This window comes from Lissotriton vulgaris, chromosome 7 (genome assembly GCF_964263255.1).
Source record: "Lissotriton vulgaris chromosome 7, aLisVul1.2, whole genome shotgun sequence".
Taxonomy (NCBI): domain Eukaryota; kingdom Metazoa; phylum Chordata; class Amphibia; order Caudata; family Salamandridae; genus Lissotriton; species Lissotriton vulgaris.
The window spans coordinates 640537735-640561821 of record NC_141695.1 but is presented as its reverse complement, the minus strand read 5'-3'; the positions used below and the strand labels follow the sequence as shown (position 1 = coordinate 640561821).

Sequence of the window (24087 nt, the reverse complement as noted above, 5' to 3'; positions counted from 1 at the left end):
GGCTGCACTTTGTAATGCATCAAAGTGGTGTGAATCGAGAGAAGTGTGACACGTATTGTGCTATCTGACTCTCTGTGGAAATGTCGGTTTTAGTTTATTAATAATTCATAAATGATGAAGGACTAGCCAACATTTTAGGGACACTGGTACATGTATGCAAGACAGTATGCTGACAAAGGTTCTATCTGGAAGGCACTTTCCTGGGTTTGATGCTGAGGTCTGAGGAGTTGATCAGCCGCGGCCCGGGCAGGTAAGAGCGGTGGGGACGGGTGACGAGTGGTGGGGGGTTTTGCGACAGATCACTACGGGGAAATATAAATTCTTTATTTAATTTTCCCTCATCTTCATATCTCGAAATCTCCCCCACCCAGCTCCACCACCCACCGCTCTTACTTGTATGGGCCGGGGCTGAGTGTGGTTACGGGTCTGGGTTGAGGAGCTAAAGGCTACATGCTCAGGGCCACTAACATTGTCCAACAATACAGCTCCATCTCATTGTATAGGATGAGGACCATTAATAATATCTGAAGCCTTGTAGCCAGGAGTGGGACGAACATAAGCCAAAGGTGATCTTGGGCTAAAGGCTCAAGGCCACCATCTGCTAATTGTAAAGCGGGCCATCAACACCTCTGCTGTAGTGAACCTGGCGGTCTCTGTCCATGTGCTGTGCTCTGAGGATGCCACTGGGTACCAAACATGAGGCACAACTGCAGAGCTGTGAGCAGGCCTACAGACTGCCTCACCCTCACAGGTGACTCGTCCGTGTCCACTCTGAATGATTATGGAGCTGCACAGGGCAAGCAAGCCGCACTAAAGAGCACAGCGAGGTCTGCTAGAGAAATCACAGACACAGGAGTAACATCAACAGATGACAAGCTAAACCTTGCCAAAGTCATGAACAATGCTCTCACAGTTTCACAGTAAAGGGCTTTTCAGCCGCATTGTTAGTGCTGTGTGTCTGTGCTGCCGCCTGCATTTACTTGTGCAGACATCCATGCCTGTGGGTTGATGTGCATCCTCTGTTTTCCAATATCTATAAAATGTACACTCACTTTCAGTTCCAGGCACATTGAAACATCACAATCTTGGTATTTCAAATTGTATTGCTTGTCACAGTTGTCATCACTGTGTGTACGCTGCCTGCTGATGCCAGGCAGGTAACAGGCACCATAACGGACAATAAAATGCACCTCCTCGGGGTGTACAACACGACACGTGTCTGCACTGTCATCACTGTATGTACGCTGCCTGCTGATGCCAGGCAGGGAACATGCACCATAAGCTGATGATAGAATGCATCTCCTCGGGGTGTACAACATGACACATGTCTGCACTATCATCACCGTATGTGTGCTCAAGCGGACATTAAACTGCATCTCCTCAGGGTTACAACATGACACACGTCTTCAGTAGTAAAACCTTCTGTGCGGATTTGCCTGAGTGCTATCACATTCTGCTTTATGTCTTTCAAAGCTCCAGCTAGCAAGCCTGTGTTCCCTGGTGACCTTTAATGGGAATGGAACGCTGTGATGTCATGAGATTACCTCAGTGAAAGTTGAACCGTATTAACTGTTTCAATAAAAGAAGATTGCCTCACAGAAATTTGATTGGATTGTACTGCTAAATGAAGAATGACAAAACAAATGGAAATGCAACAGACACATCTCCCAGAATACTACAGGGCCCAACAGAAGGCACACACCTTTAAACGGTTCTCTGCTGCTTTGTCCAAGAGTTGACATAATCTGTGATCGCTCATACACACATATATCACTTCACTTTCATATAATTACATATGAAACTGAGATGACATACCATGCCTTCCAAAGAAAATTAAGGGCCCGTTTATAAATGGGTGGATGGCCTGTTGTTTCGCCAGGGGGGTGCAGTAAATTACTCCACTCCCTGGCGGAGGGGCTGTCCGCCATATTTATAAATGACGGCCAAGAGGTCGGTCATTTTTGATGCATTGACAGGAGCCGCCGTCACGGCGATTCCTACCAATGCGTTTCGCTGTTTGGTGCAGGGCTTCGTCAGCAGGACAGAGCCCTGCACCAAATAGTTTTTTTTTTTTTAAAGAAAACCCCGAAACAGGATTTTCTTTTCGAGAATATAAAAGAAATATCCCTCTTGCCATGGGAGTCATCTCCCATGTCAAGAGGGGCATTATTTCTCTTTTACTGTCCCTCACCACCACGGTTTGCCTGGCGGTGACGCACAGTAAAAAGCATAGTTTCATGTCCACCCATCTTAATTGGGTGGGCAGCATATTGCCCTTTCTCCAATTGCCCTTACTCCGTCGGGCCGTCGGAGAGGTGTGGCAGTAGCCGTGACGGAATAGTCATCCCCCTAGACAAACCCATGGTCTGCCCACATCAAAATCTGGCAGACAGAACATTAACTTGGTGGTATATAAAAAAAAAAAGGTGTACGACTCTTTTGGACCAGTAATAAAAACAGTTAAACAGGCCCTTGCGAGTATTGGCGAGCCAGGTGAGACCTTCACCCAGTTCATGAACATTCCCCTGAGTGAAGTAAGGCAAGAACTCATCCGATGTAAATCTGGCTCCCCTGACGACCCTTGCCCAGCAAAATTATGGAGCTCTATAGCTGACTTTGTAGCCCCCATACTTCAACATATCTGGAACTCTTCCATTGCTTCGGGCACATTTCCGGATGTCTGGAAACATGCTACTCTTTTACCCCTAAAGAAAAAACCTAATGGGGATCCAGAAGACCTCACTAATCTCCGCCCAATATCTCTATTAGCTGCCCCGGGAAAAATGTTGGAGAAAGTCATACAGCGCCAACTGAGTAAATTTGTAGAAGTTAACAAAATCCTACATGAAACACAGTCTGGCTTCCGACCCGGCTTTAGCACGGAAACAGCGCTTATTGAGGTAGCCGAGTCAGTAAGGTGGTCGATGGATGCAGGTAACTCAGCAATGCTGGTACTCCTGGATCTATCGGCCGCCTTCGATACGGTGGACCACGCCAGACTACTTAGCCGGCTGGCAGAGATAGGCATTCAGGATAGGGCGCTGGGCTGGATACACTCTTATCTATCCCAGAGAACTCAGAAGGTGGCACTTGGGACGATTTCTTCGGCACCCAAGACTCTTAGCTGTGGAGTTCCGCAAGGGTCAGCCCTCAGCCCCCTTTTGTTCAACATCTACCTTGCTCCTCTCTTTACGCTTATTGCCAACTGGGGTGTCAAGGCAATCTCGTATGCTGACGACACCCAGTTGGAATTCCCGTACTCTGAGATGATGCAAGAGTCCTTTTCAAATTTCAAAGGCTGTCTCCAAGACATAGCACATTGGATGAACGCAAATAAGATAAAGCTAAATGCCAATAAGACCGAAGTTATCTTTTTTTGCAAGGGTCCTACCCCCACCACAGAACTTTGGTGGCCGACGGAGAAGGGCCCTGCCCCCTCACCCAGTCACACAGCAAAAAATCTTGGAGTGAGATGGATGATAGCATGTCCTTTACCTCCCATATCCAAGAAGTTGCCGGCTGCTGCCTGAGCAAGTTGAGAAATCTCCGAAAAATCCTGAGACTCCTCCCGGAGAGCTGCCGAAAAACGGTCATCCATGCTACTGTTACCTCACGGCTGGATTATGCCAACGGACTCTACCTGGGCTTACCAAAATACCTGACACAAAAGCTTCAGGTAGTTCAAAATGCGGCTGCGAGACTGTTACTGCGAATTCCACTCAAGCAGTCAGTCTCTCCGCATCTTCGATCCCTGCACTGGCTGCCAGTTGCCAGCAGAATAAAATTTAAAGCCCTGACGCTGGCGTTTAGATCTCTGCATGGCTCCTGCCCAGAATACCTGAAAAACCGCCTCCCAAGATACTCCCAAACCCGCGCACTGCGGTCCAATTGCCGTGTTCAATTGGCAGTCCCACGCACGAAAAAGGCTCGACTAGGCGGTCGGACTTTCTCGGCAAACGTTTCCGCTCTGTGGAACACCCTGCCACAGGAAATTCAACAGGCTCCCTCTGAACCCTGCTTCAAGAGACTGTTGAAAACCTGGCTTTTTTCCCTACCCCGCTAGCTTTCCTATCCTTCTAGCCCCAGGTCATCTGTGTTCTACTAGCGCCGGGACACCTACTAGCGAGGTAGCTGTTCGCGCTCTACAAAATCCAGTATTATTATAGGTACGCGGTCACAGTGGCGATAGAGTACCTCTACTGCAAGATTCAAATCGGGCTCTAAGTCAGTGAAAGAATGGGACATTTTTTAATTAATCTTGAAGGAGTCCCTGCAATGTGGCTGTCTTTAGAAGGCAGCAACAATCAAGAATTGTCACTAATTAGGCTGCTTGCAATTTGATGTTTCATTTATTTTCCCTTTCATTTCTCACAAACTTGTTTGCTTTGTGCACAGACTTTACAAGCATATTATCAATCAATCAGCAAATTTGTAAAGCCCTCTACTCACCCGCAAGGGTCTCAAGGCGCTGGGAGGAGGAGGGAGCAGCTACTGCTCGAACAGCCAGGTCTTGAGCGGTTTCCTGAAGGAGAGGTGGTCCTGGGTCAGCCGCAGGTGGGTGGGGAGGGAGTTCCATGTCTTGGCCGCCAGTTAGGAGAAGGATCTTCCTCTGGCGGTGGCTTTGCGGATGCGTGGGACGGTGGTGAGGGCGAGGCTGGCAGAGCGGAGTTGGCGAGTGGGTGTGTAGAATGTGAGGCAGCTGTTGAGGTATTTGGGGCCCATGTTGTGGAGAGCTTTGTGAGCATGGGTGAGGAGGCTGAACATGATCCTCTTGCTGACAGGGAGCCAGTGCAGGTCTTTCAGATGGGCTGAGATGTGGCGGGGGATGTCCAGGATGAGTCATGAAGAGGCGTTCTGTATGCGCTGGAGTCTTTTCTGGAGTTTGGCTGTGGTTCCAGCGTAGAGGGAGTTGCCGTAGTCCAGTCGGCTGGTGACGAGGGCCTGGGTGACCGTCTTCCTGGTTTCTACTGGGATCCACCGGAAGATCTTTCGGAGCATGCGCAGAGTGTTGAAACAGGATGACGAGACAGCGTTGACTTGCTTGTTCATCGTGAGTGAGGAGTCCAGGATGAAGCCCAGGTTGCGTGATTGGGGGATTATCCTATTTGACATAATTATTTAGTTTGCACAGGGTAAATTTGCGAGGTATGCAAACGTATGTAGTCTTTATGTAGTATTTTTATTCTGACACTTACTATCAAAATGGCTAGTAGTCAAAATTCCATGCCAACAAATCAGTATCCATAGGACATATTCCAGATATCCACTACTTTAGTAATTAATTGCGTGGTTGAATGACAGATGCCTGTCCAATGTGTATTTGGAGAGATCAGTAGACACATTGTCAAAAGAACTCTGCCTGGATTATTTTTTAAAACCATACTTATAAAAAGTCTAATTTCTAGTGCAAGAAAGTAACAGGATGTTAGTTAAAAGTCAGCATTGGCTAAAGGTTTAACACTTGACAAAGAGACACTTGGCTGTTCGGATGAATCCCACAATAGCAGCATTCAGGAGTGTAGGTTTGCAGAGTGCAGAAAAGCTTTGAGGACCATGCTGAAAGACATGGGCATCAGGGGCCTTATTAAGGAAAGGGTGCACTGCCCCTCTTTGTGCCACAACACATCTTTAAAAAAGGTGCGCTGGTGTTAACAGGGACTGTATGCCCTATGACAAATTATGGGCTACCCCAAAAGCAACCACAAACTTAAGCATCGCATTCAGTGAAATACAGTGTCTGCTTCAAAGCCGTTCCGTGTTTCACAGTGCAGGCGGCATGCTGACTGCACTTTAAAGAAGGGGAAGAGGGACTGCTGTAGGCAGGTGCAGTAAGTCACTACACCCGCATGCAGATGTATGTTTAGGGATCCCTTGCGAGGACTGCCTTCAAAAACTGTACTGACAGAGCACCACCTTTTTTAAGCGGCAGGTGAGTGCACCTCCTAAGGCTTGTTTGCATTGCGCCCACATCTATAATATGGTAGGGCCACAGAGGAAAAGAGATTCCCTCATTTGCATGGGGCCAGTCCTCATGCAAATGAGGGAAACCCCTCACACAATAGCACTTGTGCTACATGTGTGCCAGCGCTATCAGTATTGCAGAAGGGGCCGCACAAGCATCCGAGGCCCTTTCTGCATATACCATTGCACCCTAGAGTGCACAAAGCAGCCACACATGCCCATAGTTCCCCTGGGACACAATGCATAATAAAGCCCCAGGTATTTAGGAAAGCAGTACAATTAATGTGGTGTAACCTGAAAGGTTAGTGGCTCAATAAGACCTTTTCTACCAGAACATCATGAATATAACAGTGTTCTACTAAATTATTGTGGTCTAAATATCAACTACAAACATAGTATGAACATAAGTATAGATAAACCAAGTATAGGTTTACTATCCATCCATCCATTTATTTTTTCAAGGGATATATATTTAGAGATATGAATAGTAACATCTATGCTAATTTATATATACTCCACTTTACAATAGTTTTGTAGTTGATTTTTGACATGTTTTCTCCTGATATTACGACATACAACCCCATAAAGTACAGCTCAGAGCGTACACACAGAAGGACAGTGTTTCTTTTGTCAGACAAAGGAGGTCTGTATAAACACAAAAAAAACGGATTTTTCAAAGTTAAGGAATCACTGACAAACAATCCCCAGAATCTACTCCCTAACAAATAAGCACCGGAACCAGGAAATTCTATTAATAATATAAGCAGTTTTGGTTTCCCTGATCGCCTTGACCCGCAGGAGATGCATGGCACTGCCCTCACACTTCAGACACGATGGCTCACTGTATATTTCCAGCAACTTCTGGGCAGAAACAGACTGACCTAAGGACACTTGAACTTTATGAGATAAATGGTTCACATAATCAAGGCCGGCTTTAGGGCAGTCCGATCAGTGCCACCGCACCGGGTGATGACTTCAGGGGGTGCTGTGTGGTCAAATATATTGTGGATTTTAAAGCACCTTCTACAGGGTACCTTGACTCATGCAGTTTTCAGACAACAATAAAAATGTCAAGATAACAAAGGTGATTAATGGACCTGCTGGAGAGAGATCGAGTTTTGTCTAGTGGAAGATTTGACTCATCATAAAGTAGGCAGAGGGCTAATATGCTCTCTGCCTACTTTAAGCCGAACACAGAAGTGCACATAGTGTAAATAGTTCAGTGCTTTTATTGGCGAGATCCTTTTGTTACTTGAAATGTATAAATTCAATCCTAATATAGAGCAGTGAGCTATTAATTATCATCAAAGAGCTGCATGGAAACTGCAAGGTATAGATTAGAGTGTTATGATTTTTTCCCCAGTCATTCTTTATCCTTATGTTGCAAAAAAAGTTACTTTGGGTAAAAATCAATTCTTATTAGTAAAGACAACCCACAACCATGGTTCTATGTTTTAAATTCTGAGATTTTTGCTTCACCAGACCAAGCACTCTTAAAGTATACCGTCTACCAGTATAGATGACATGTTACTCATATACCTTCTATTCCTCTTTCTGATGTAACATTTCTTATACACTGATTTACACATGTATGATTCAGTGTCTCTGTGTAACTTGTGTGTGATGTAAAGTACTTTGACATCCTATACTGGTGTGAGTAGAACTATAAAATAAAACAAAAGCATGTGAGAGAGTGAGTGGTTATGGAGACTTGAGGGTCCCTGTTAAAGGGTGGTAGTGAGGGAATTCATGGAGAAAGAGGTCTTTTTAAGCGGCAACAAACGTAGTCACACTGGGTGCCACCAGAGCTAAAGCAGGTCCTGCCCATAATTTATATTGAAAGTAGATTTGATTTTAATGTTGCATATGAATTAAAGGTTCTGTGCTTGCACTTCACCCAATTTCAGAACAATTTTTAACTACACAAAAGGTTTCCCTTTAAATTAAGTGCTCAAACAGTATTACTAAATACAAAGGATCATACAGAAAATGGTGGTAAAAAAACGGTGGATTTCGGCCCAGATCTTTGTACTGGGGTGAATGTTTGATATTGTGCAGCATTTTGTCCATCAATTATTCTTTTTCCATTGGTCAACAAATTCTGTCATTCGTTACCAAACTCGTAACCTGGTCTGGATTGTGAGATCGCGCTGAGATTAAACACTTTAAACCACCAGGGCCCGCCCCAATATAGCAATAAAATGGACTTGCTATGAGGTTAAGCAAAAGCAAAGCTTGTCTTGCACAGATAACACAGGAATGAAGCAAACTTAAAGTGAAAGATGAGCGGCAGAGCATGAGTGAGCAGACACAGACAGCCAGGCAGGCCCACGCGGGGCGGCGCAGTACGTACCCCCGGTGAGTCAGCGGGCAGCTGAATACAGCTGAACTGCCCGCTAACGTGATCTTCTCGCTTCGTGACTTCCTGGAGGAGAAAGGGCACATTAGGTGTTGCAATTTTTAGTTCCAGTGTCGAGACTACAAGCAGCGCAGTCAGCAAAAGTATCCCCCCGCCAAACGCCATTTTCAGTGTTAAGGTGAAAATAATACACCTAACTACAGCAGATTGTGGGGCATATTATCAAGGACCGGTGTTAAAATGATCTCCGTTTTTATCGGCAGGAAACTGCCGATAAAACAGCAATAATGGGCTTGATAACACGCCCTTGTTAATTCCCATAGAAGCCCATGTTAACATCAGATCGCCCTTCTGTGCCTTCTGTCCATCTAGGCCAGAAACGGTAGCTCACATTTTTTTCGAGTGCCCGGACTACACTAATCCTAGGAGATACTGGCTTAAACCTCTTTTTAGACGCTTGGGAACACGCAGGCATTTGGTTGTATTACGTATTTTATTGACTGATACCTCCCCTTCAATTGTTTGTGGTGTTTCCAAATTTTTAAAATGCTCATGGTTGATACGTTGCAAGAGACTGTCAATTTCAATTTAATTCATCTTTTAGCTAATTTATTTAGGGTCATATCCTATTTTATTGTCTTATTACCCCAATGTTGACATTCTACTTATTGTTTTGTAATGTGGCTTCATATGTATGTATGCTTTCAAGATATCTTGCATATCGAATAAAAGCCTTCAACCAACCATCAGAACATGGGCTTCTATGGGAATTAACAAGAGGGTATTATCAAGCCCATTATCACCGTTTTATCAGCAGTTTCCTGCCGATAAAACGGCGATAATTTTAACACTGGTCCTTGTTAACATGCCCCAAAGTTCGCAGTTATAGCGCTGAACAACAGCTTTACAGAAATGGGTAAAAAGAATAAACCGTGTGGCTTTTCTTGCGTGAATCATTGTGGAAAGAAAGAGTGAATCATAGTGGAAAGGAAGCACGCTTAACAGAAAACAGTATATTAAACGCTGCCTTGAGTAGTTTTTGCTCACTGAAAGTAATAAGCGAGAGTTTGACAGTAAACATGCGCAGGTAAGAGCAGTGTGCACTGCAGGCGTTTCGGAGGTGAAATGACAAGGCATTAAATCTCATATTTCTACTAAACACCGCCCAGTTTTCTATGAATGTTGTCATTAGTGCCAATAAGTAGACGTGTCTCTCCATCCTTACCGAGGATGATTCTGTTTGGATGTCAGATGGACCAGTGAGCCAAACCCAGAGCACCCTCAAAGGAAATCAGGGGTTGGTGTGTTGCCTGTTGTGTTGCTTACTTATGGTTACTGTTCCTTTAATCCTACACATTCTAGTTATGTCATTACTGAATGTGGAATGTTACACATGTCATGTTCATGTACTTGCTTTGTAAGAGTCAGTTATTCTTTGATACTGAACTTGCTGGATTACTTCTACTATGCTCTTCGATTGATTAAAGCATCTATCATAATCTACTTGGATTCATCTTCATTTCACTGGCGACGGGATTCGAAGAGCAGAACCTACGTGGAATACCTGATTTATATCATTTTTTTTTTGGTTTACCTCATTTTACTGGGGAGGACGTTAAAGAACTCTTTGGACTCCTATCTACCTTGGTAATTATTCAAGATATTTATTATCACTTTTGGATTAATCTTTGCGTGCTTGAGCATAATTTATTTCATACAATTTTGAAATGACAAGCTGTTGGAGTTTATAAACAACAAGATTGGCATTAACTTCTTCGTTTGGATTTAAATTAAACTCCTAACAAGAATGACAACATGATTGTGTGATTGGAAATCGAAGGAGGAAGCGCTTTACCTTTTTTTGCCAAGAAGCGTTGTTTCCAAGAAGCGTTTTGTTTCAAAGAAGCGTTTTACCGTTACTGTCATTGCGTATTGCAACTCGCACCACAGCTCGCTCAAAGGCTTGCACCATTCCCAAAAGAAAACATTTTCTTTCCGTTCCATTCACAACTCTTCAGTGACGATCTACTTCAGTGACGATCAACTTGACGCTGTGAGGACGCCGACGTTCCGCTTTGAATTCTGGGTAATTACGTGTGACGTCACACGTTGCAGCGGCCATTTTGGTAAAACTTGAAGTTGAGGTTTCGGACTTCTCCGTTTTCTCTCGAAGGGAACAATTAACTATTCACATAACAGAGAGAAGATTTCAACGGCGAGTTACCATTAACGGTGATTCGCACACCTTCTTTGAAGTATCGTAAAGAAGATTTCAACGGCGAGTTACCATTGACGGTGATTCGCACACCTTCTCAAAACCTTATCAGCGTGTTACTATCAACGGTGACTCGCACACCTTTGTTTATTCTCGATATTATTATTTACATTACGGTATTTCTGTATAATGATTATTAATTCTTAGTGATATTATTTAACAAGTTTAGCAATTGTGTACTAGCACAATTTGTGATATTAATTGAAGTATTAGTCCAGCATTTTCTCATTTTTAATTTTAGATTATTGTAGCATTAGGATTTATTTTAGAATGACTCAACCTAACTACAATATTAGCCCTCCTCAAGCATTTTGGGTTTCTGGTAATGAACCACCACTTAAGTGGTTGGAATGGAAACCTTATTTTTGTAATTACATAGATGCATTAGATGAGGATGGTAAAATGTCTCATGCTCAGAAAAAGAGACTTCTTCTTCATTCCTTAGGTCCTGTTGGACTAAAGGTTTATGAAACTATGACTAAACCCTCCTTTCCTGGTGATTTAAATGTTTATATGTTAGCGCTTTTACATTTAGACACTTACTTTGCTCCTAAAGTGTGTATTGGCGTAACGAGGTATACATTTTTCTCTAGGAAACAGACTAAAGATGAAAACATTGACCATTTTTTAGCTGATCTTAAAAAATTGTCATTGGATTGCAAATTTGGTGTTCTACAAGAAGAGTTAATTAGAGACCAAATTGTTATGCATTCTTACAATGCTTCCATACAGGATAGGTTATGGATAAATGGAGACTCTCCTCTTGATGATATTCTTGCCATTGCACGCAAAGCAGAAATGTCTGGCAGATGCGCTAATGTGATAAAGAATGATAATAGTGCAATGACTAATGAAGTAGTTTGCAAAGTTAATGCTACTGATAAAAAAAGGTTTAACTATAGTTCTAGGCAATCTTTTGGTTCTAACAACAAATCTTCTTCAACTAAACATCCTCAATCTTTCTCAAATTTTAAACTTAAATGTTACAGATGCAACAGTTTAGACCATTTGGCTGATTTCAAAGGATGTCCTGGTTTGAAAGCCAAATGTTCTAGTTGTGGTTTGAAAGGTCATTTAACGAAAGCATGCAATAGTAAAAAGAAAAGTAAAGTAAATTTTGTGAATGATATTGATGAGGAAGAGAACTTTGAAAACGACGTTGAGGATAATCTAGTGATGAATGTTCATGATAAGCTAGTTTTAAGAATAAGAGACGAAGACATGGTTAACAAACCTATTTGTACAATGAGTATTGGTGGAGTAGTTGTCAAAATTTATGCTGATTCGGGCTCACCTTATACCATTGTTAATGAAGAAATGTGGAAATCTTCTTTTATCCAACATGTTGGGGAGAAATTATTACCATCAGATATCCACCCTGAAGGTTATTTGGGAGACCCTATTTCCATCCTGGGTTTTCGTTGGTTTGTTTTCAGGTTCAAGGATAGAGAGTGTAGAGGGAAACTTTATATTTCAAAGAAAGGACCACCTGTTTTAGGGTGGTTCGACCAAAAACAACTCCACATTATCTTAGATCCAAATAGTAAAGAACATGTCCTAGTTGTTGATGATTGTTCAATTGTTACTGATAATATTTTAAAGAAATTTCCAAAGGTTTTTAGTAAAACTTTGGGGAATTTAATTGGTTTTGAACATAAAATCATATTAAAGGATGATGCTTGTCCTAAGGTACACAAGTGTAGGAATGTGCCTATCTTAGTGAGAGATGAAGTCAGTAAAGAGCTGGATAAACTTGTGTCTACTGACATCATAGAACCAATTGAGGCGAGTGAATGGGTTTCGCCAATTGTCGTCGCGAGACGTAAGAATGGTAAAATCAGATTGTGTGTAGACCTAAGATATTTAAACAACAACATTGTGGTTGACAAGTTCCCACTTCCTAAAATCAATGAGATGGTCTCTAGTATTGGTAACGCCCAATGGTTTTCTACTATAGACTTGTCGTCTGCATACCACCAGATTTCTCTATGCCCTGATTCAATGAAGTTCACGTCCTTTGTGACACCTTTTGGTTGCTTCCGTTATAAACGCATGCCGTTTGGCTTAGCCTCAGCGGCTGCTGTTTTTCAACGGCTTATGTACCAATTATTCAAGGGAGAAAAAGGTGTCAGATTTTTTCAGGACGACATTCTTGTTTTCGGAGACGATGAAAATGAGCATTTATCAAGACTACATAAAGTTTTGAATATTCTTGAGAGCAAAGGTCTTACTGTTGAACATTCTAAATGTAAATTTGCTCAGAAAAGTGTAACTTATCTAGGCCATATCATTGACGCAGAGGGGGTTAAACCCAAACCCTCTTTGGTTTCAGCTATCTCCGAGGCTCCTGTTCCTACAAGTAAAGATGACATCAAGTCATTCTTAGGAATGGCTGAGTTTTGCTCTAAGTATGTTCCTAATTTTGCGAGTGTCTCATACAATATTCGGCAACTTTTAAAAAAGGGTGTGAAGTTTGAATGGTCGAAGTCTTGTGATGAAGATTTCATGAATATTAAGAACGCTATTGCCCAGACCACTGCTCTACACAGTTTTGATCCATCTTTAGAGAATGTTATTACTACTGATGCAAGTAACAAGGGTTTGGGAGCTGTTTTGGTGCAGATAGATGAGAAGGGGAAGGAAAATGTAATAGCCTATGCCTCAAGATCTCTTTCTCCTTGTGAAGAAAAGTACCCTATTATAGAAAGGGAGGCCTTGGCCTGTGCTTGGGCACTTGATCATTTTAAATCTTTCGTGTGGGGTAAAATGTGTTTGTTACGCAGCGACCATAAGCCATTGGTAAAGATTTTGACTACTGAAGGAGTTATCAATGCTTCTGCTCGTTTGGCTAGGATTTCTATGAGATTACAGAACTTCATTTACAAGATAGTTTATGTTCCTGGGAAAAGCAACGTCCTTGCTGATTTTCTGTCAAGGATGCCCGTAATGTTAGAGGAAGTTGATAATAATGATTGGAATGAATTACAGATAGCATATGTTCATGATGAAGGCCTTTCAGCATTCAGCAAAGAAGAGTGGAATAATGAGTATTTGTCTGATGAATGTTTACAAAAGGTAATTTCCTACACAGTTGAGGGTTGGCCAGATAAAAAAGATGTCTTGGATGATATTTTTAGACCCTTTTGGGAAGTCAGGTCTGAACTCTCTGTTTCCCACGAGACTTTATTAAGGGGTGAAAGAATCGTTCCTCCTGGTGGTTTGCGTGAGGGAATCATTGAACTTTGCCATGAAGGTCATCCTGGGATTGTGAGATCCAAATCTTTGGTAAAAAATTTATTCTGGTGGCCTGGTTGTGATTCTCAGATAGAAAAGATTGTTAGAGATTGTGTCATTTGTGCCTCTGCAGACAAAACCTTACGTACCCTGCGTCCTCCTATGTTGGAGTGCTCTCCTCCTGAATCAACTTGGGAATCTGTTGCTGTGGATATTATGGGTCCCATTCAAGATCAAGATGGTTCTCATCGGTATTTAATAGTCATCATTGATTTGTTTTCTAAATGGCCGGTTGTTAAGGTGGTAGAGAGAGCAGATACTGATTCTGTTTTAAGTTTCTTGGATGAAACTTTTGTTACTGAGGGTATTCCTTCTTGCATTCTCACCGATAATGGTGTTCAGTTCTTATCTGTTAAAGCGAAAAGATATTTCAGTAAACTTGGTATTAGACATAGAACTACTTCTCTTTATAATCCTGGTGGCAATGGAGTAGTAGAACGTTTTAACAGGGTATTGAAAAATACTATTCAACTTTCTTTTAGTAATAATTTGGATTGGCCAACTCAGGTTGGGAAAGTTGTTTGGAATTATCGTATTTCTGTAAACGATTCTACTGGTGTTTCCCCATTTGTCCTAATGAAAGGTAGGAACCCACGTTCTAAAAGCATTCCTACTTGGTTATTCTCAGGTGAAATTGAGCCTTACTCTAAGGATCTTGTAAAGGCACGGTTGGTACAGGTCCACGACAAAAGTAAAAAATATCATGATTGGAAGCATGGATCTAAAGAAGTTAAGATAAATGTTGGTGATTGGGTTAGAATAAAAAAACCCTATAAGGTACAGAAAGGTGAATCTACCTTTTCTGAACCTTTCCAAGTAATGGAAATTTTAAAGAATTCTGTTAAACTTAGCAATGGAAAAGTTTGGAATTTAGGTAGAGTTGCCAGATGTAATCCGAGTTGTTCTTCTAGTCCTAACACTTCTTGGAAACCTGAAGATTTGGATGTTGATGATTCTAGTGGCAACGATAATTTGTTTGACAATTCTGGTGTGAATCCTAGTACGAGTAGTATTCCTGATTCCAGTGTAATTGTTTCTGAAAATAGTGATCTAGGGTCTTCTAATAACATCACTGAAGATTCTGTTATCACTCCCGTAGATAAGGTTCCAGCTACTGGTGAGGATTCTTCCCTCCGCCATTCCTCAAGGAAGAGGGTGGTTCCTTTGTGGCTTAAAGATTATATCACTAACAATAGTTAACAATAGTTAAGGGTTCGCAAACTATTTCGCAAACTATTAGTAGTAGTTCCTTCTAATCATTTTATGTTTTCCTTTTTCTTTTTTATTTTTTTTATTATTAGATAGGGGGATGTGTTGTGTTGCTTACTTATGGTTACTGTTCCTTTAATCCTACATATTCTAGTTATGTCATTACTGAATGTGGAATGTTACACATGTCATGTTCATGTACTTGCTTTGTAAGAGTCAGTTATTCTTTGATACTGAACTTGCTGGATTACTTCTACTATGCTCTTCGATTGATTAAAGCATCTATCATAATCTACTTGGATTCATCTTCATTTCATGTTGTCATTAGTGCCAATAAGTAGACGTGTCTCTCCATCCTTACCGAGGATGATTCTGTTTGGATGTCAGATGGACCAGTGAGCCAAACCCAGAGCACCCTCAAAGGAAATCAGGGGTTGGTGTGTTGCCCCATCAAATTATAAAAACCAGCCTGATTTTTCAGAACATTCACAGTCATTATGCATGAGACGAATTTACCTACACTGCATTTAGCTGAAGGTTTTTTGCCATTTTGTAGAACGCAAATCCTCTTATAAAGAAAGACATTAGGAGGCACACCTAGTCATCCACTCTCTCCCTCCGCCTCTGCCATTCACCTTCACTCGAGGGCCCTTTATAAGAGTACATACAAGCACATGGCTCCGACAAATAGCTTTGGGTTGATGGGAGAGACCAATGATTGACAAGCATGGGCACTGATGTAATGTACGATCACTCCTGTGATGGGCATGCTTCCAAAAACCCATTTAGCAAATGTTTCTCATTAAGATCTCATGAAGAAACCACCTGGTAACTCTGGTGCACCAAAGGCCAATGATGTGCTCCAAGGTTAATGGGACTGGTGTCACTGAGCTGAACCTTCTTCGGGGCGAATACCAAGATAACTTTTGCTACATCCTTTCTAGTTCTTTTGTCAACTTTGTGTTAGTTTACATACATCTCATTTGGGATTGGCTGCTAGATGCTTAAATCGATAGAGTACCTGGGTCAGATGTATAAAACATTTTTAAGGTTGTAACACCAAAAATGCTTTTTAAAATTTACAACCAGTAAATTGCGATTCTGTCACTTTTTATCGAATCGCAGTCTTGGTTAGCGACCAAATACCGATTCAAAATTTGGAAGGGGCGTGTTTGGGCTATCACTTCCTAATTCCGAATCGTAGTGATATGTATTAAAGTTCTGCGACTGAAATGCGGTTGCAAAATGTAAACATTTTACTAACACCTCAAAGGAGGTGGTAATCTGTTCCTAAATGGGAAAGGCTCCCCAAGGGACCCCTTGTCCTTTGTGAATAAAAGCAATCACAGGCATGGTGGTATGCTGACCTCAGGATGTGATTCTTAGTAGGCCACAATTTGCGACCCTTAGTATTCATGAGGTAGGCCAAATTACAACCCTCAATGAGTTAGTAATTTGCAAAATGACCTATTTAGGACATAGGTTTCTTCACAAATTACCAGAATGGGCTCATAAATTCTTGTCGCAAATTAAGACCAGTATTTTGGGACCGGTTGTACATACATGATCTGTCCCATTGATCTGTTTTCCTTTGCAAAGTACCATGTCTAGAATCTGTTGCTATACCACTCATGGACAATAGATGGCAATATTGGACAATGGTTTCCATCATTAGAATGGGATCTCGCCTGCATACCTTACATTTTTACATGAATCATTTCATTTCAAACGAGTCTAGACTCAGGTATTTCTTACAAAGTTCAGGGCTAAAGTCTTATCCCTGTGCAAATACATATTGACAGAGATGGAATTATGAGTTGTGTGATAATTAGCACACCCTGGCATTTTTCACCTAATAAATTCCAGCAGGTCCATCCTGACAAATTGTATCAAGGGAAAAGGCCTGCAAAGAGGCAATACAGTGGAATTTGTCTGTTAAATTCTTATTCTATGTGTTATGCCTCATTTACTAGTCAAAAGGTTGGAATAGAAGGATGGTCAATACTTGCATTATGCATTTATGAATTCTAGATTTGGTACTGGAGACTGCCCTAGTCGGATCCCTCCAATGCTTGTTCCCGTGAGCTGTGTGAAAGAATGGGGCTCTTTGCCCTGTGCCCAGGATGCACCAGTTAGGCAAGGCACGCTCTTTGGTGCATTTCTTCATGTGTGTAATCAAATCTGTCATGTTTCTATACATGAGGTAATACTTATTTTGCTTTCTGTAGCGTTAATTGCTATTGCAATTTGATAACGAGCTGTTGGGTCAAAGCACCGAAATACGCCTCTAGTGCTAGGAATGGCGGGGCGGGGTTAGCATCGTATTAGAAGCAATTCAGACGAACATAAGCTAGATTGGGTGTTAGGGTGGCGATGCAAAGAATGCAAATGATAGGCGCTGAGATGCATTGTGCAACCATGATTGCAGCCGAGTAGGGAATGCTGGGGACAAGAGTGCATCGTGATCTGGTGGCAGGTGACTGAGATGTGGCCTGTAGCACTCTGCATGCCCCCTCCAACCCCCTTTCCCAAGGTGTCGATATTCGTAGCATTGGGCCCCGTGTTCTTTTAAGCAACAGTGGTCAAACAGCGGCTTAGTGTGGACGCAGGCACGGAAGCTGCTTTCCCGCGGAGGCCCCTGTGTGTAATAAGGTACACGCAAGGACACAGCAATGGCGCTGTGTACCCTGATACAGGCACACAATTAGGCCTTCTTGCCCTATTTTGGTGGTTAAAAAAAACATAACAACCAGTAATTAGGGTGCAGAGGGCTCCTAATAACCTAGGGCCCCGGTGCCGCTGCACCAGTTGCACTATTAATAGCTACGTCCCTCACTGCAGAGGTACATTTCTCATAATGTCTGACAAGAGCTGAAAAATGACACATGGCACTCCCTGTTACAAACAAAAGGGTATGTTTCATTGCTTGATTAAAAGCCATGATGAGAAAAATGTTATTTCATGTCTGACAGAGACAAAGCATGTATGCTTTCACCAGCATGCCGTCTACACCAATACACAACATATTCGCTGGCTGTGCTGCGGGCCTTTGCAAATGTCTGCACGGTCGTTCTTCAGGGTTATGTAACAATCATAGAGACATAAATGATAAAAAAGATGATTTCTCCTTCTGTGCCATCTATTTAAAGTAATTAAGATCTTTACGTAAGTAACGTCATGAATCTAACATAATTAATTGAAATGTATATATTCTGTTTGTTTAAAGTGACAGATTTTTAAATTTTCTTTCATCTTAGGATGTTTGGTATAAAGTGATACTTTGTAAAAAAAAACAAGTGAAATCCTTTTTTTGCAAAGTGATGCATCATAGTGCCAAAATAATGCTCTAGTACTCTCACACAGCCTGATTCCGTAATTTGCTGTATTGCGATGGCCATAGTCTTTGGAGGATATATTTCAGTTCTCGCTCAGATGTGCTTATTTCGTTCATAATGTTCCCTTTTTTTAGCTATCTCTATTACTTTTGATATTTACCTGTAATTTTTCATATTTTGATTTTACCTCACTTCATCTGTGTGTCTTTTACTTTCTCGCCCTAAGTGTGCCTTGTATGCCCAGACGTTGGTCCCGGGCTCACTGTGCCACTGGATTCAAGCTAGCTTGGCTGATGAGGGGTGATGCCCCGAAACTTGCACCAGGATGCTTGTTTCCGGTCTAAGGAGGATCTTGCTTGGCAGTTCGGGCTGAACTGTTCCCATGAGGCACGGGGTCAGACTGATTTGTATATGGCTGGGTCTAAACTCTTTGTAAATGGTGACTTTTCATTAGTCAATAGGCTTAGTAGTCCCTCCTTAGTACCGCCTTTTCTCTTCTTGTAACCTCCCATAAGGACACCCCCTGTTACATGTGTTGTTACTCTGTAGGCTTTAATGACATCCTCGAGCACTATTTTCTTAAATAGGTTTGTCCTGCCTGCAACACAGGCAGAACACACTCTCACTCAACATCTTTTTTTAAAATCATTTATCCAGTGTGGCATGCCTCAGAAACAATTATGTGGGCGGTGCTTGTCTTTTGTTATTTGCTTGCCGAACGTGGATGCATGCCATTCTTTTTCAGTTTATTTTTTGGTTTTTTTTTCAATGGTGGCACTCGTGCTTTAGTTTTAAACATCTTAAGCTAAAGTACGGTTGCCACGATTGCTTTAAAAGTAAACAAATAGAAAAAGAAAGTGCACATTTTTTTGCTACTTGTTTATTTTTTAAGCAATTGCGGCACCCGCGCTTTAACTGAAGATGTTCAAAGCTAAAGCCCAGGTGCAGCCATTGTAACAAAAGTAAATACATAGAAAAAAAGCGATTTGTTTACTTTTGTTCAAATCGCAGTACTGGTGATTTAGCTTTCAACATCTTAAAGGGCGAGTGCTGCATATGCTTCAAAAGACATCTCTTTTTCTTCTGTGTAATATTTCTTTTAATATCTAGTCCCTATTTGCTAATCTTATCCTTACATTTATCAATCAGCCTTTTCACATATTTGACCACCAATTCTATAATTTCCCTTCAGCACTAATTGCCATTTGAATTCCACTCCATTTGCGGCTTCATGTCTTCAGATCCATGGAGATATCCATTAAACTTTCAAATGTTTATAAAGCAGTGTGCACTTCCACCAACTGTTTCTTTTCTTACTTTTTACCATCCTCATTTGTAATGATCAAGTCATATAGGACATTGAGTCTATTTCCGTTTTATTTATAGCAGCTGCATTTATCTATTCAATTATTTCTCCTGCAATGCAAACTCTACTTTCGTCTTCCAGATCTATAATGTCATGGCACTGCAATGTTGCCACTGATTTTACCAATCATTATGATGTTTGTTGTTCCATTTTCTTTTAAGCATTTATTGACAGTAAATAACCATATTTAGGCTCTCTTGTCAATTATAGCTTGACACATGCAATGGGATTGGGAGTTTTACCAGTTTCTGAAGTTCTTTCCCATTTTTTTAAGGAAAAAAGGCATTGCTTCCTTCTTTTAAGAAATGTTTTCTCTTGATCATTACACTATTTTGGAAATATATAACCTTTTAAACGTGCAGTGGTTCCAGAGAGAATGTAGGAAACAATGTTTCTAACTACAGGATTTGCCACCGGGTGTGAGGGAAGGCCACAAACCTCCAGTATGCCATATCTCCTCCTCAACCATTGTGCTTGACCTCATAATTTTTAGTTTTCTCTTTTACATCCTTACTCGGCTGTGGAGTTCTGCCATTTTGGTGTTCCATACTTTCCAGTTCCTCTAATCTACTACTATGTAGCGTAACCTGCAGGTTTTCAGTGGCCATTTGCTTGTGCCATCTATCTATACTTGTTTTAAAATCAAATTAAAACATACATATTTAGTTCATGTTGATTAGCCAAAATTATTTATGTGAAGTATGTCCTTAGATAGCACTTGGTGCATTTATCATCAAACATCATTATTTGCCGCTACTCTGCTCTGAAAGCTTCCCTTGTCCAATTCTAGAACCAGGGCTATGTACAAAGTGTAGCACAGGATCAGGACTTCTTTGGCCATCTGGTCCGGCATGTGTTGTGGGGACTCGTGTGTTAAATTATGTAAGGATGATGAATGAGAGGATGTCAAGGAAAGGGTTGTGATTTATGTATTAACGATGGGTAGCCAGTGGGCAGTGACTACATGCGTAAAAGCTGTCAAGAGTGGGATCATTTGGAGAGGGACAAAGGTTAAAGGCAATGTGACCAGTGAGAAACAGGCTTTGGAGTCAAGGCAAGCGAGGTTTTGATGAGTATTTCTGCCGAGTGAAGAGCAGAGGGGGCATTAACGTGGCAACTCAGTGAAAGAAAAGTGTTAAGTAAGAGTTTTGATCTGAGAAAGGACACAAAGGGAATTGCTAAATGTGGTAATAAGGTTCAAAGGAAATCAAAGGAATAATAATGTTTAATACACACTGATTACGAGTTTCGGCGGTCCCTGAGCGGGTGGCATGCCATCGCTCCGCTCCAGGACAGCCGAAACTCACCACCAACCACCCGCCAGATTACAAGTAATCTTGTGGGCAAGTGGGCGGGCGACGTGGCAATCCTATGGAGGTGCTGTTTAAAGGCTCATTATGAGCCTTGAAAAACACAGTCGCGGAACCGCCAGTGCATGTTCTTGCATGGGGAGGAATGGACCATATTGTGCATTTCTTCCCTTGCAGGAACTGGGGTTGCAAATCTACAGGGGGGCACAAGATGTACCCCTCTGCCAGCCCCCCTGTGCACAGGAGCAAGAGGTAGGCCCCCCTTTCTTTGCTCACCACCAGCCGTTACGTAGAGGAAGAACCTCCATGACACCGCTGGCGGTGAGGAAAGTTGTAATATGCTTGGCGGTGCCTCAGGGCACCACCAAGCATATTGCAGCCCTCAGACCGTTGCAGAACCACCAGGGAACGCAATTTCCTGGCGGTTGTGGTGGTGCAATGGCAGTCTGACCACTAAAGTCCTAATAGGGCGGTAAGACCTCGGGTAAGGTGGTGGCTGGGTTGCCACTGCCGCACCCACGCAGTCTGGTGGTCCTTCAACCGCCAGACTCGTAATCTGGGCCTTAGTTATGGGGTGAATGAGATGGATTAGCTCAGGAACTTCGTTCAAATAGCAGAGGATAGCCACAGTTGGGTATGATGTTGTCCTGAAAGGGACAAAAGAAGTCAAGATCAAACAGAATGACCCACTATCATGGATGTGTAGATGACACTTTAGTCTGTATGGTAAATGTAACAGATTTGGCTTCAGGTTGTAATTTTTTGCTTACTGTAATAAGCTCAAAAATGGACATTAAGCGCCTTTGATATCAGTTAATATAAATAATTAGCTATGGGGCTCACTTACCTGCACGTTACCATATACATACTCGAGCCATCCTCTCAGCTTGCAAATCAGTTTAATATGTTGATGCTGGGAAATGCAGTGTTTAAACATAATACAACTATAATTTCAAATGTGGGGAAATTGAAAGGAATCGTGTTACATTCATAAATCAATCCTTAGAGCATTGGATAGATTCAAAATATTGTGGGCTTGTGCAGCTGACGTGCATCCTTTACTTAGCACCACACATACAATCTCAGTTCTTTCTTAAACCTCAACTGATCTAGTTTGGTCCTTTGTAATTGTCAATGAGTATCTCAAATTCTTTCCTTGCCATTTTTCAATTCACTCCGTTTCATCACCATTTCTTTGATACATTTTGTCTTTGAGCTCTCCTCTTTCTATGTCTATGTCTTGCCCCAACAGTTCTCAGACATTGACACATACATCAGTGGAACACATTACCTCAGTCTGAAATCCCTCCACGAGGATGGCCACTAGCAGGTTAAACAGAACGTAGTTCCCAAACGTCATCAGTGCGATGAAATAGAGAGCAGCCCAAGAAGACGTGGAGGCCATGCCATTGTAAAGAACTTTGTTCCAATCCTCCTGGGTCAGAATCTGAAGAGAAGTACATTTGTGGATTTAAAAGCCAGGCACTAATATTTCATTAGTAGTTCATTCACACTTGTTATGCAACAACACAAGAAATATTGATTAAGGATATGTGTCAGTTACTGTAGAACTTTCAATGTCATGCACACATAAGGCGATGTGAGGAAGCACACCCCCTAATAATGGAAGCAAGCACTGTCAAAGCCAATGGGTCTGGCATTGGAAAGCCTCCAAATTATTTTCAAGCATATGCAACAGCAGTTACAAGAATTAAAAGCTACTTTCCAAAGAGTACTTGCATTGTATGCAAATTACAAGAAAAACATGGAAACAAGGAAAGCTGAAATGAAACCACAGGTCGGCTCACCAGCTCTGATTCTGAAGAGGACTACTTTCTAGGCTAGGCAGATTTGCAGACAAAGCTGTCACAATGTAAATAGCCAGTGTCTGAAGTGGGCTGATTCAATGACCTATGCTGATGGAAGCAAAATGAGACTAACTTTTGAACCTGCCAAGGAATGATTATGACTGACGGAAAACCATGATATGTGTGCATATATATATATATATATATATATATATATATATATATATATATATATATATATATATATATATATATATATATGTATGTATATATATATATATATATATATATATATAAATATATATATATATATTGTACAAATCCCTTTCCTCAAGGGAATGAGTCAGCACTCACGGACCGTGAACAAGCAACTGTTGTTGCGAAATGCGTTGGTTTGTGCCTATGTTGGAGAATTAACAGAAAAGAAAATAAAGAACTTGGGAAATACTGGTCCGTGAGTGCTGACTCATTCCCTTGAGGAAAGGGATTTGTACAAAATATTCCAAAAGCGGGGCTCTGTTTAGGAGTCATGGCACCAGTGGATAGAGCGCCATATATATATATATACACACGCACACAGCTTCTTCTCCACTAACAGCAGAAAGTGCTCGCCCAGTCCGGTAGGCTTTGATTAAGTTTTAATGACACCAAACAATGCGTTTCCGCTTTACGCCTTGCTCATGGTCATAACTAAACAAACTTTCATTTGCCATTTTAAATGCTTCTACAAAAACTAAAAGAAGGACTTCACCCATACAAAGTGATTACAGCAGTTTACACTGTGGCGGCTTTTTTAACACGATTATTCTTTACTGGTTTACGTAATAAACTTTGTATTATAAATATTATACAGCTCATATGACCATTGTTTTTGCCTGGAAACCACATAGGGACATAGTAGAAACCATTCCCAAATCACTTTATTGTATTTAAATTCATTATTCCTGCAACTAAAATCTATGGCGGACGTTTTGCCACACTGGTAAATCTTGTCCGATGTGTATATGCACAAGACATGTATGCATTAAGTTATCCATACATCACCAATCCTGCCCCAGTGGGAAAATACGATCATAATATTACAATACATCAATGTCAGTGCATGTTCAGTGCAACAAAACCACCACTACAGTCCTGTATTTATGGACTATGCACATACTGATCTACTTT

At 41.5% G+C, this 24087-nt stretch overlaps 1 protein-coding gene across 1 annotated transcript in view; it reads right to left on the bottom strand.

The window, feature by feature from the left end:
* The window catches only part of CACNA1G (calcium voltage-gated channel subunit alpha1 G), a 787437-nt gene that overhangs the window by 358202 nt on the left and 405148 nt on the right, over positions 1-24087 (bottom strand). The window contains exons 12-13 of the mRNA XM_086930846.1: positions 22401-22556; positions 8315-8386 (exon numbers count right to left, since the gene is read on the bottom strand). Of these exons, the coding sequence (XP_086786972.1) occupies positions 8315-8386; positions 22401-22556 (228 nt within the window). The remainder of the gene's footprint in view (positions 1-8314; positions 8387-22400; positions 22557-24087) is intronic.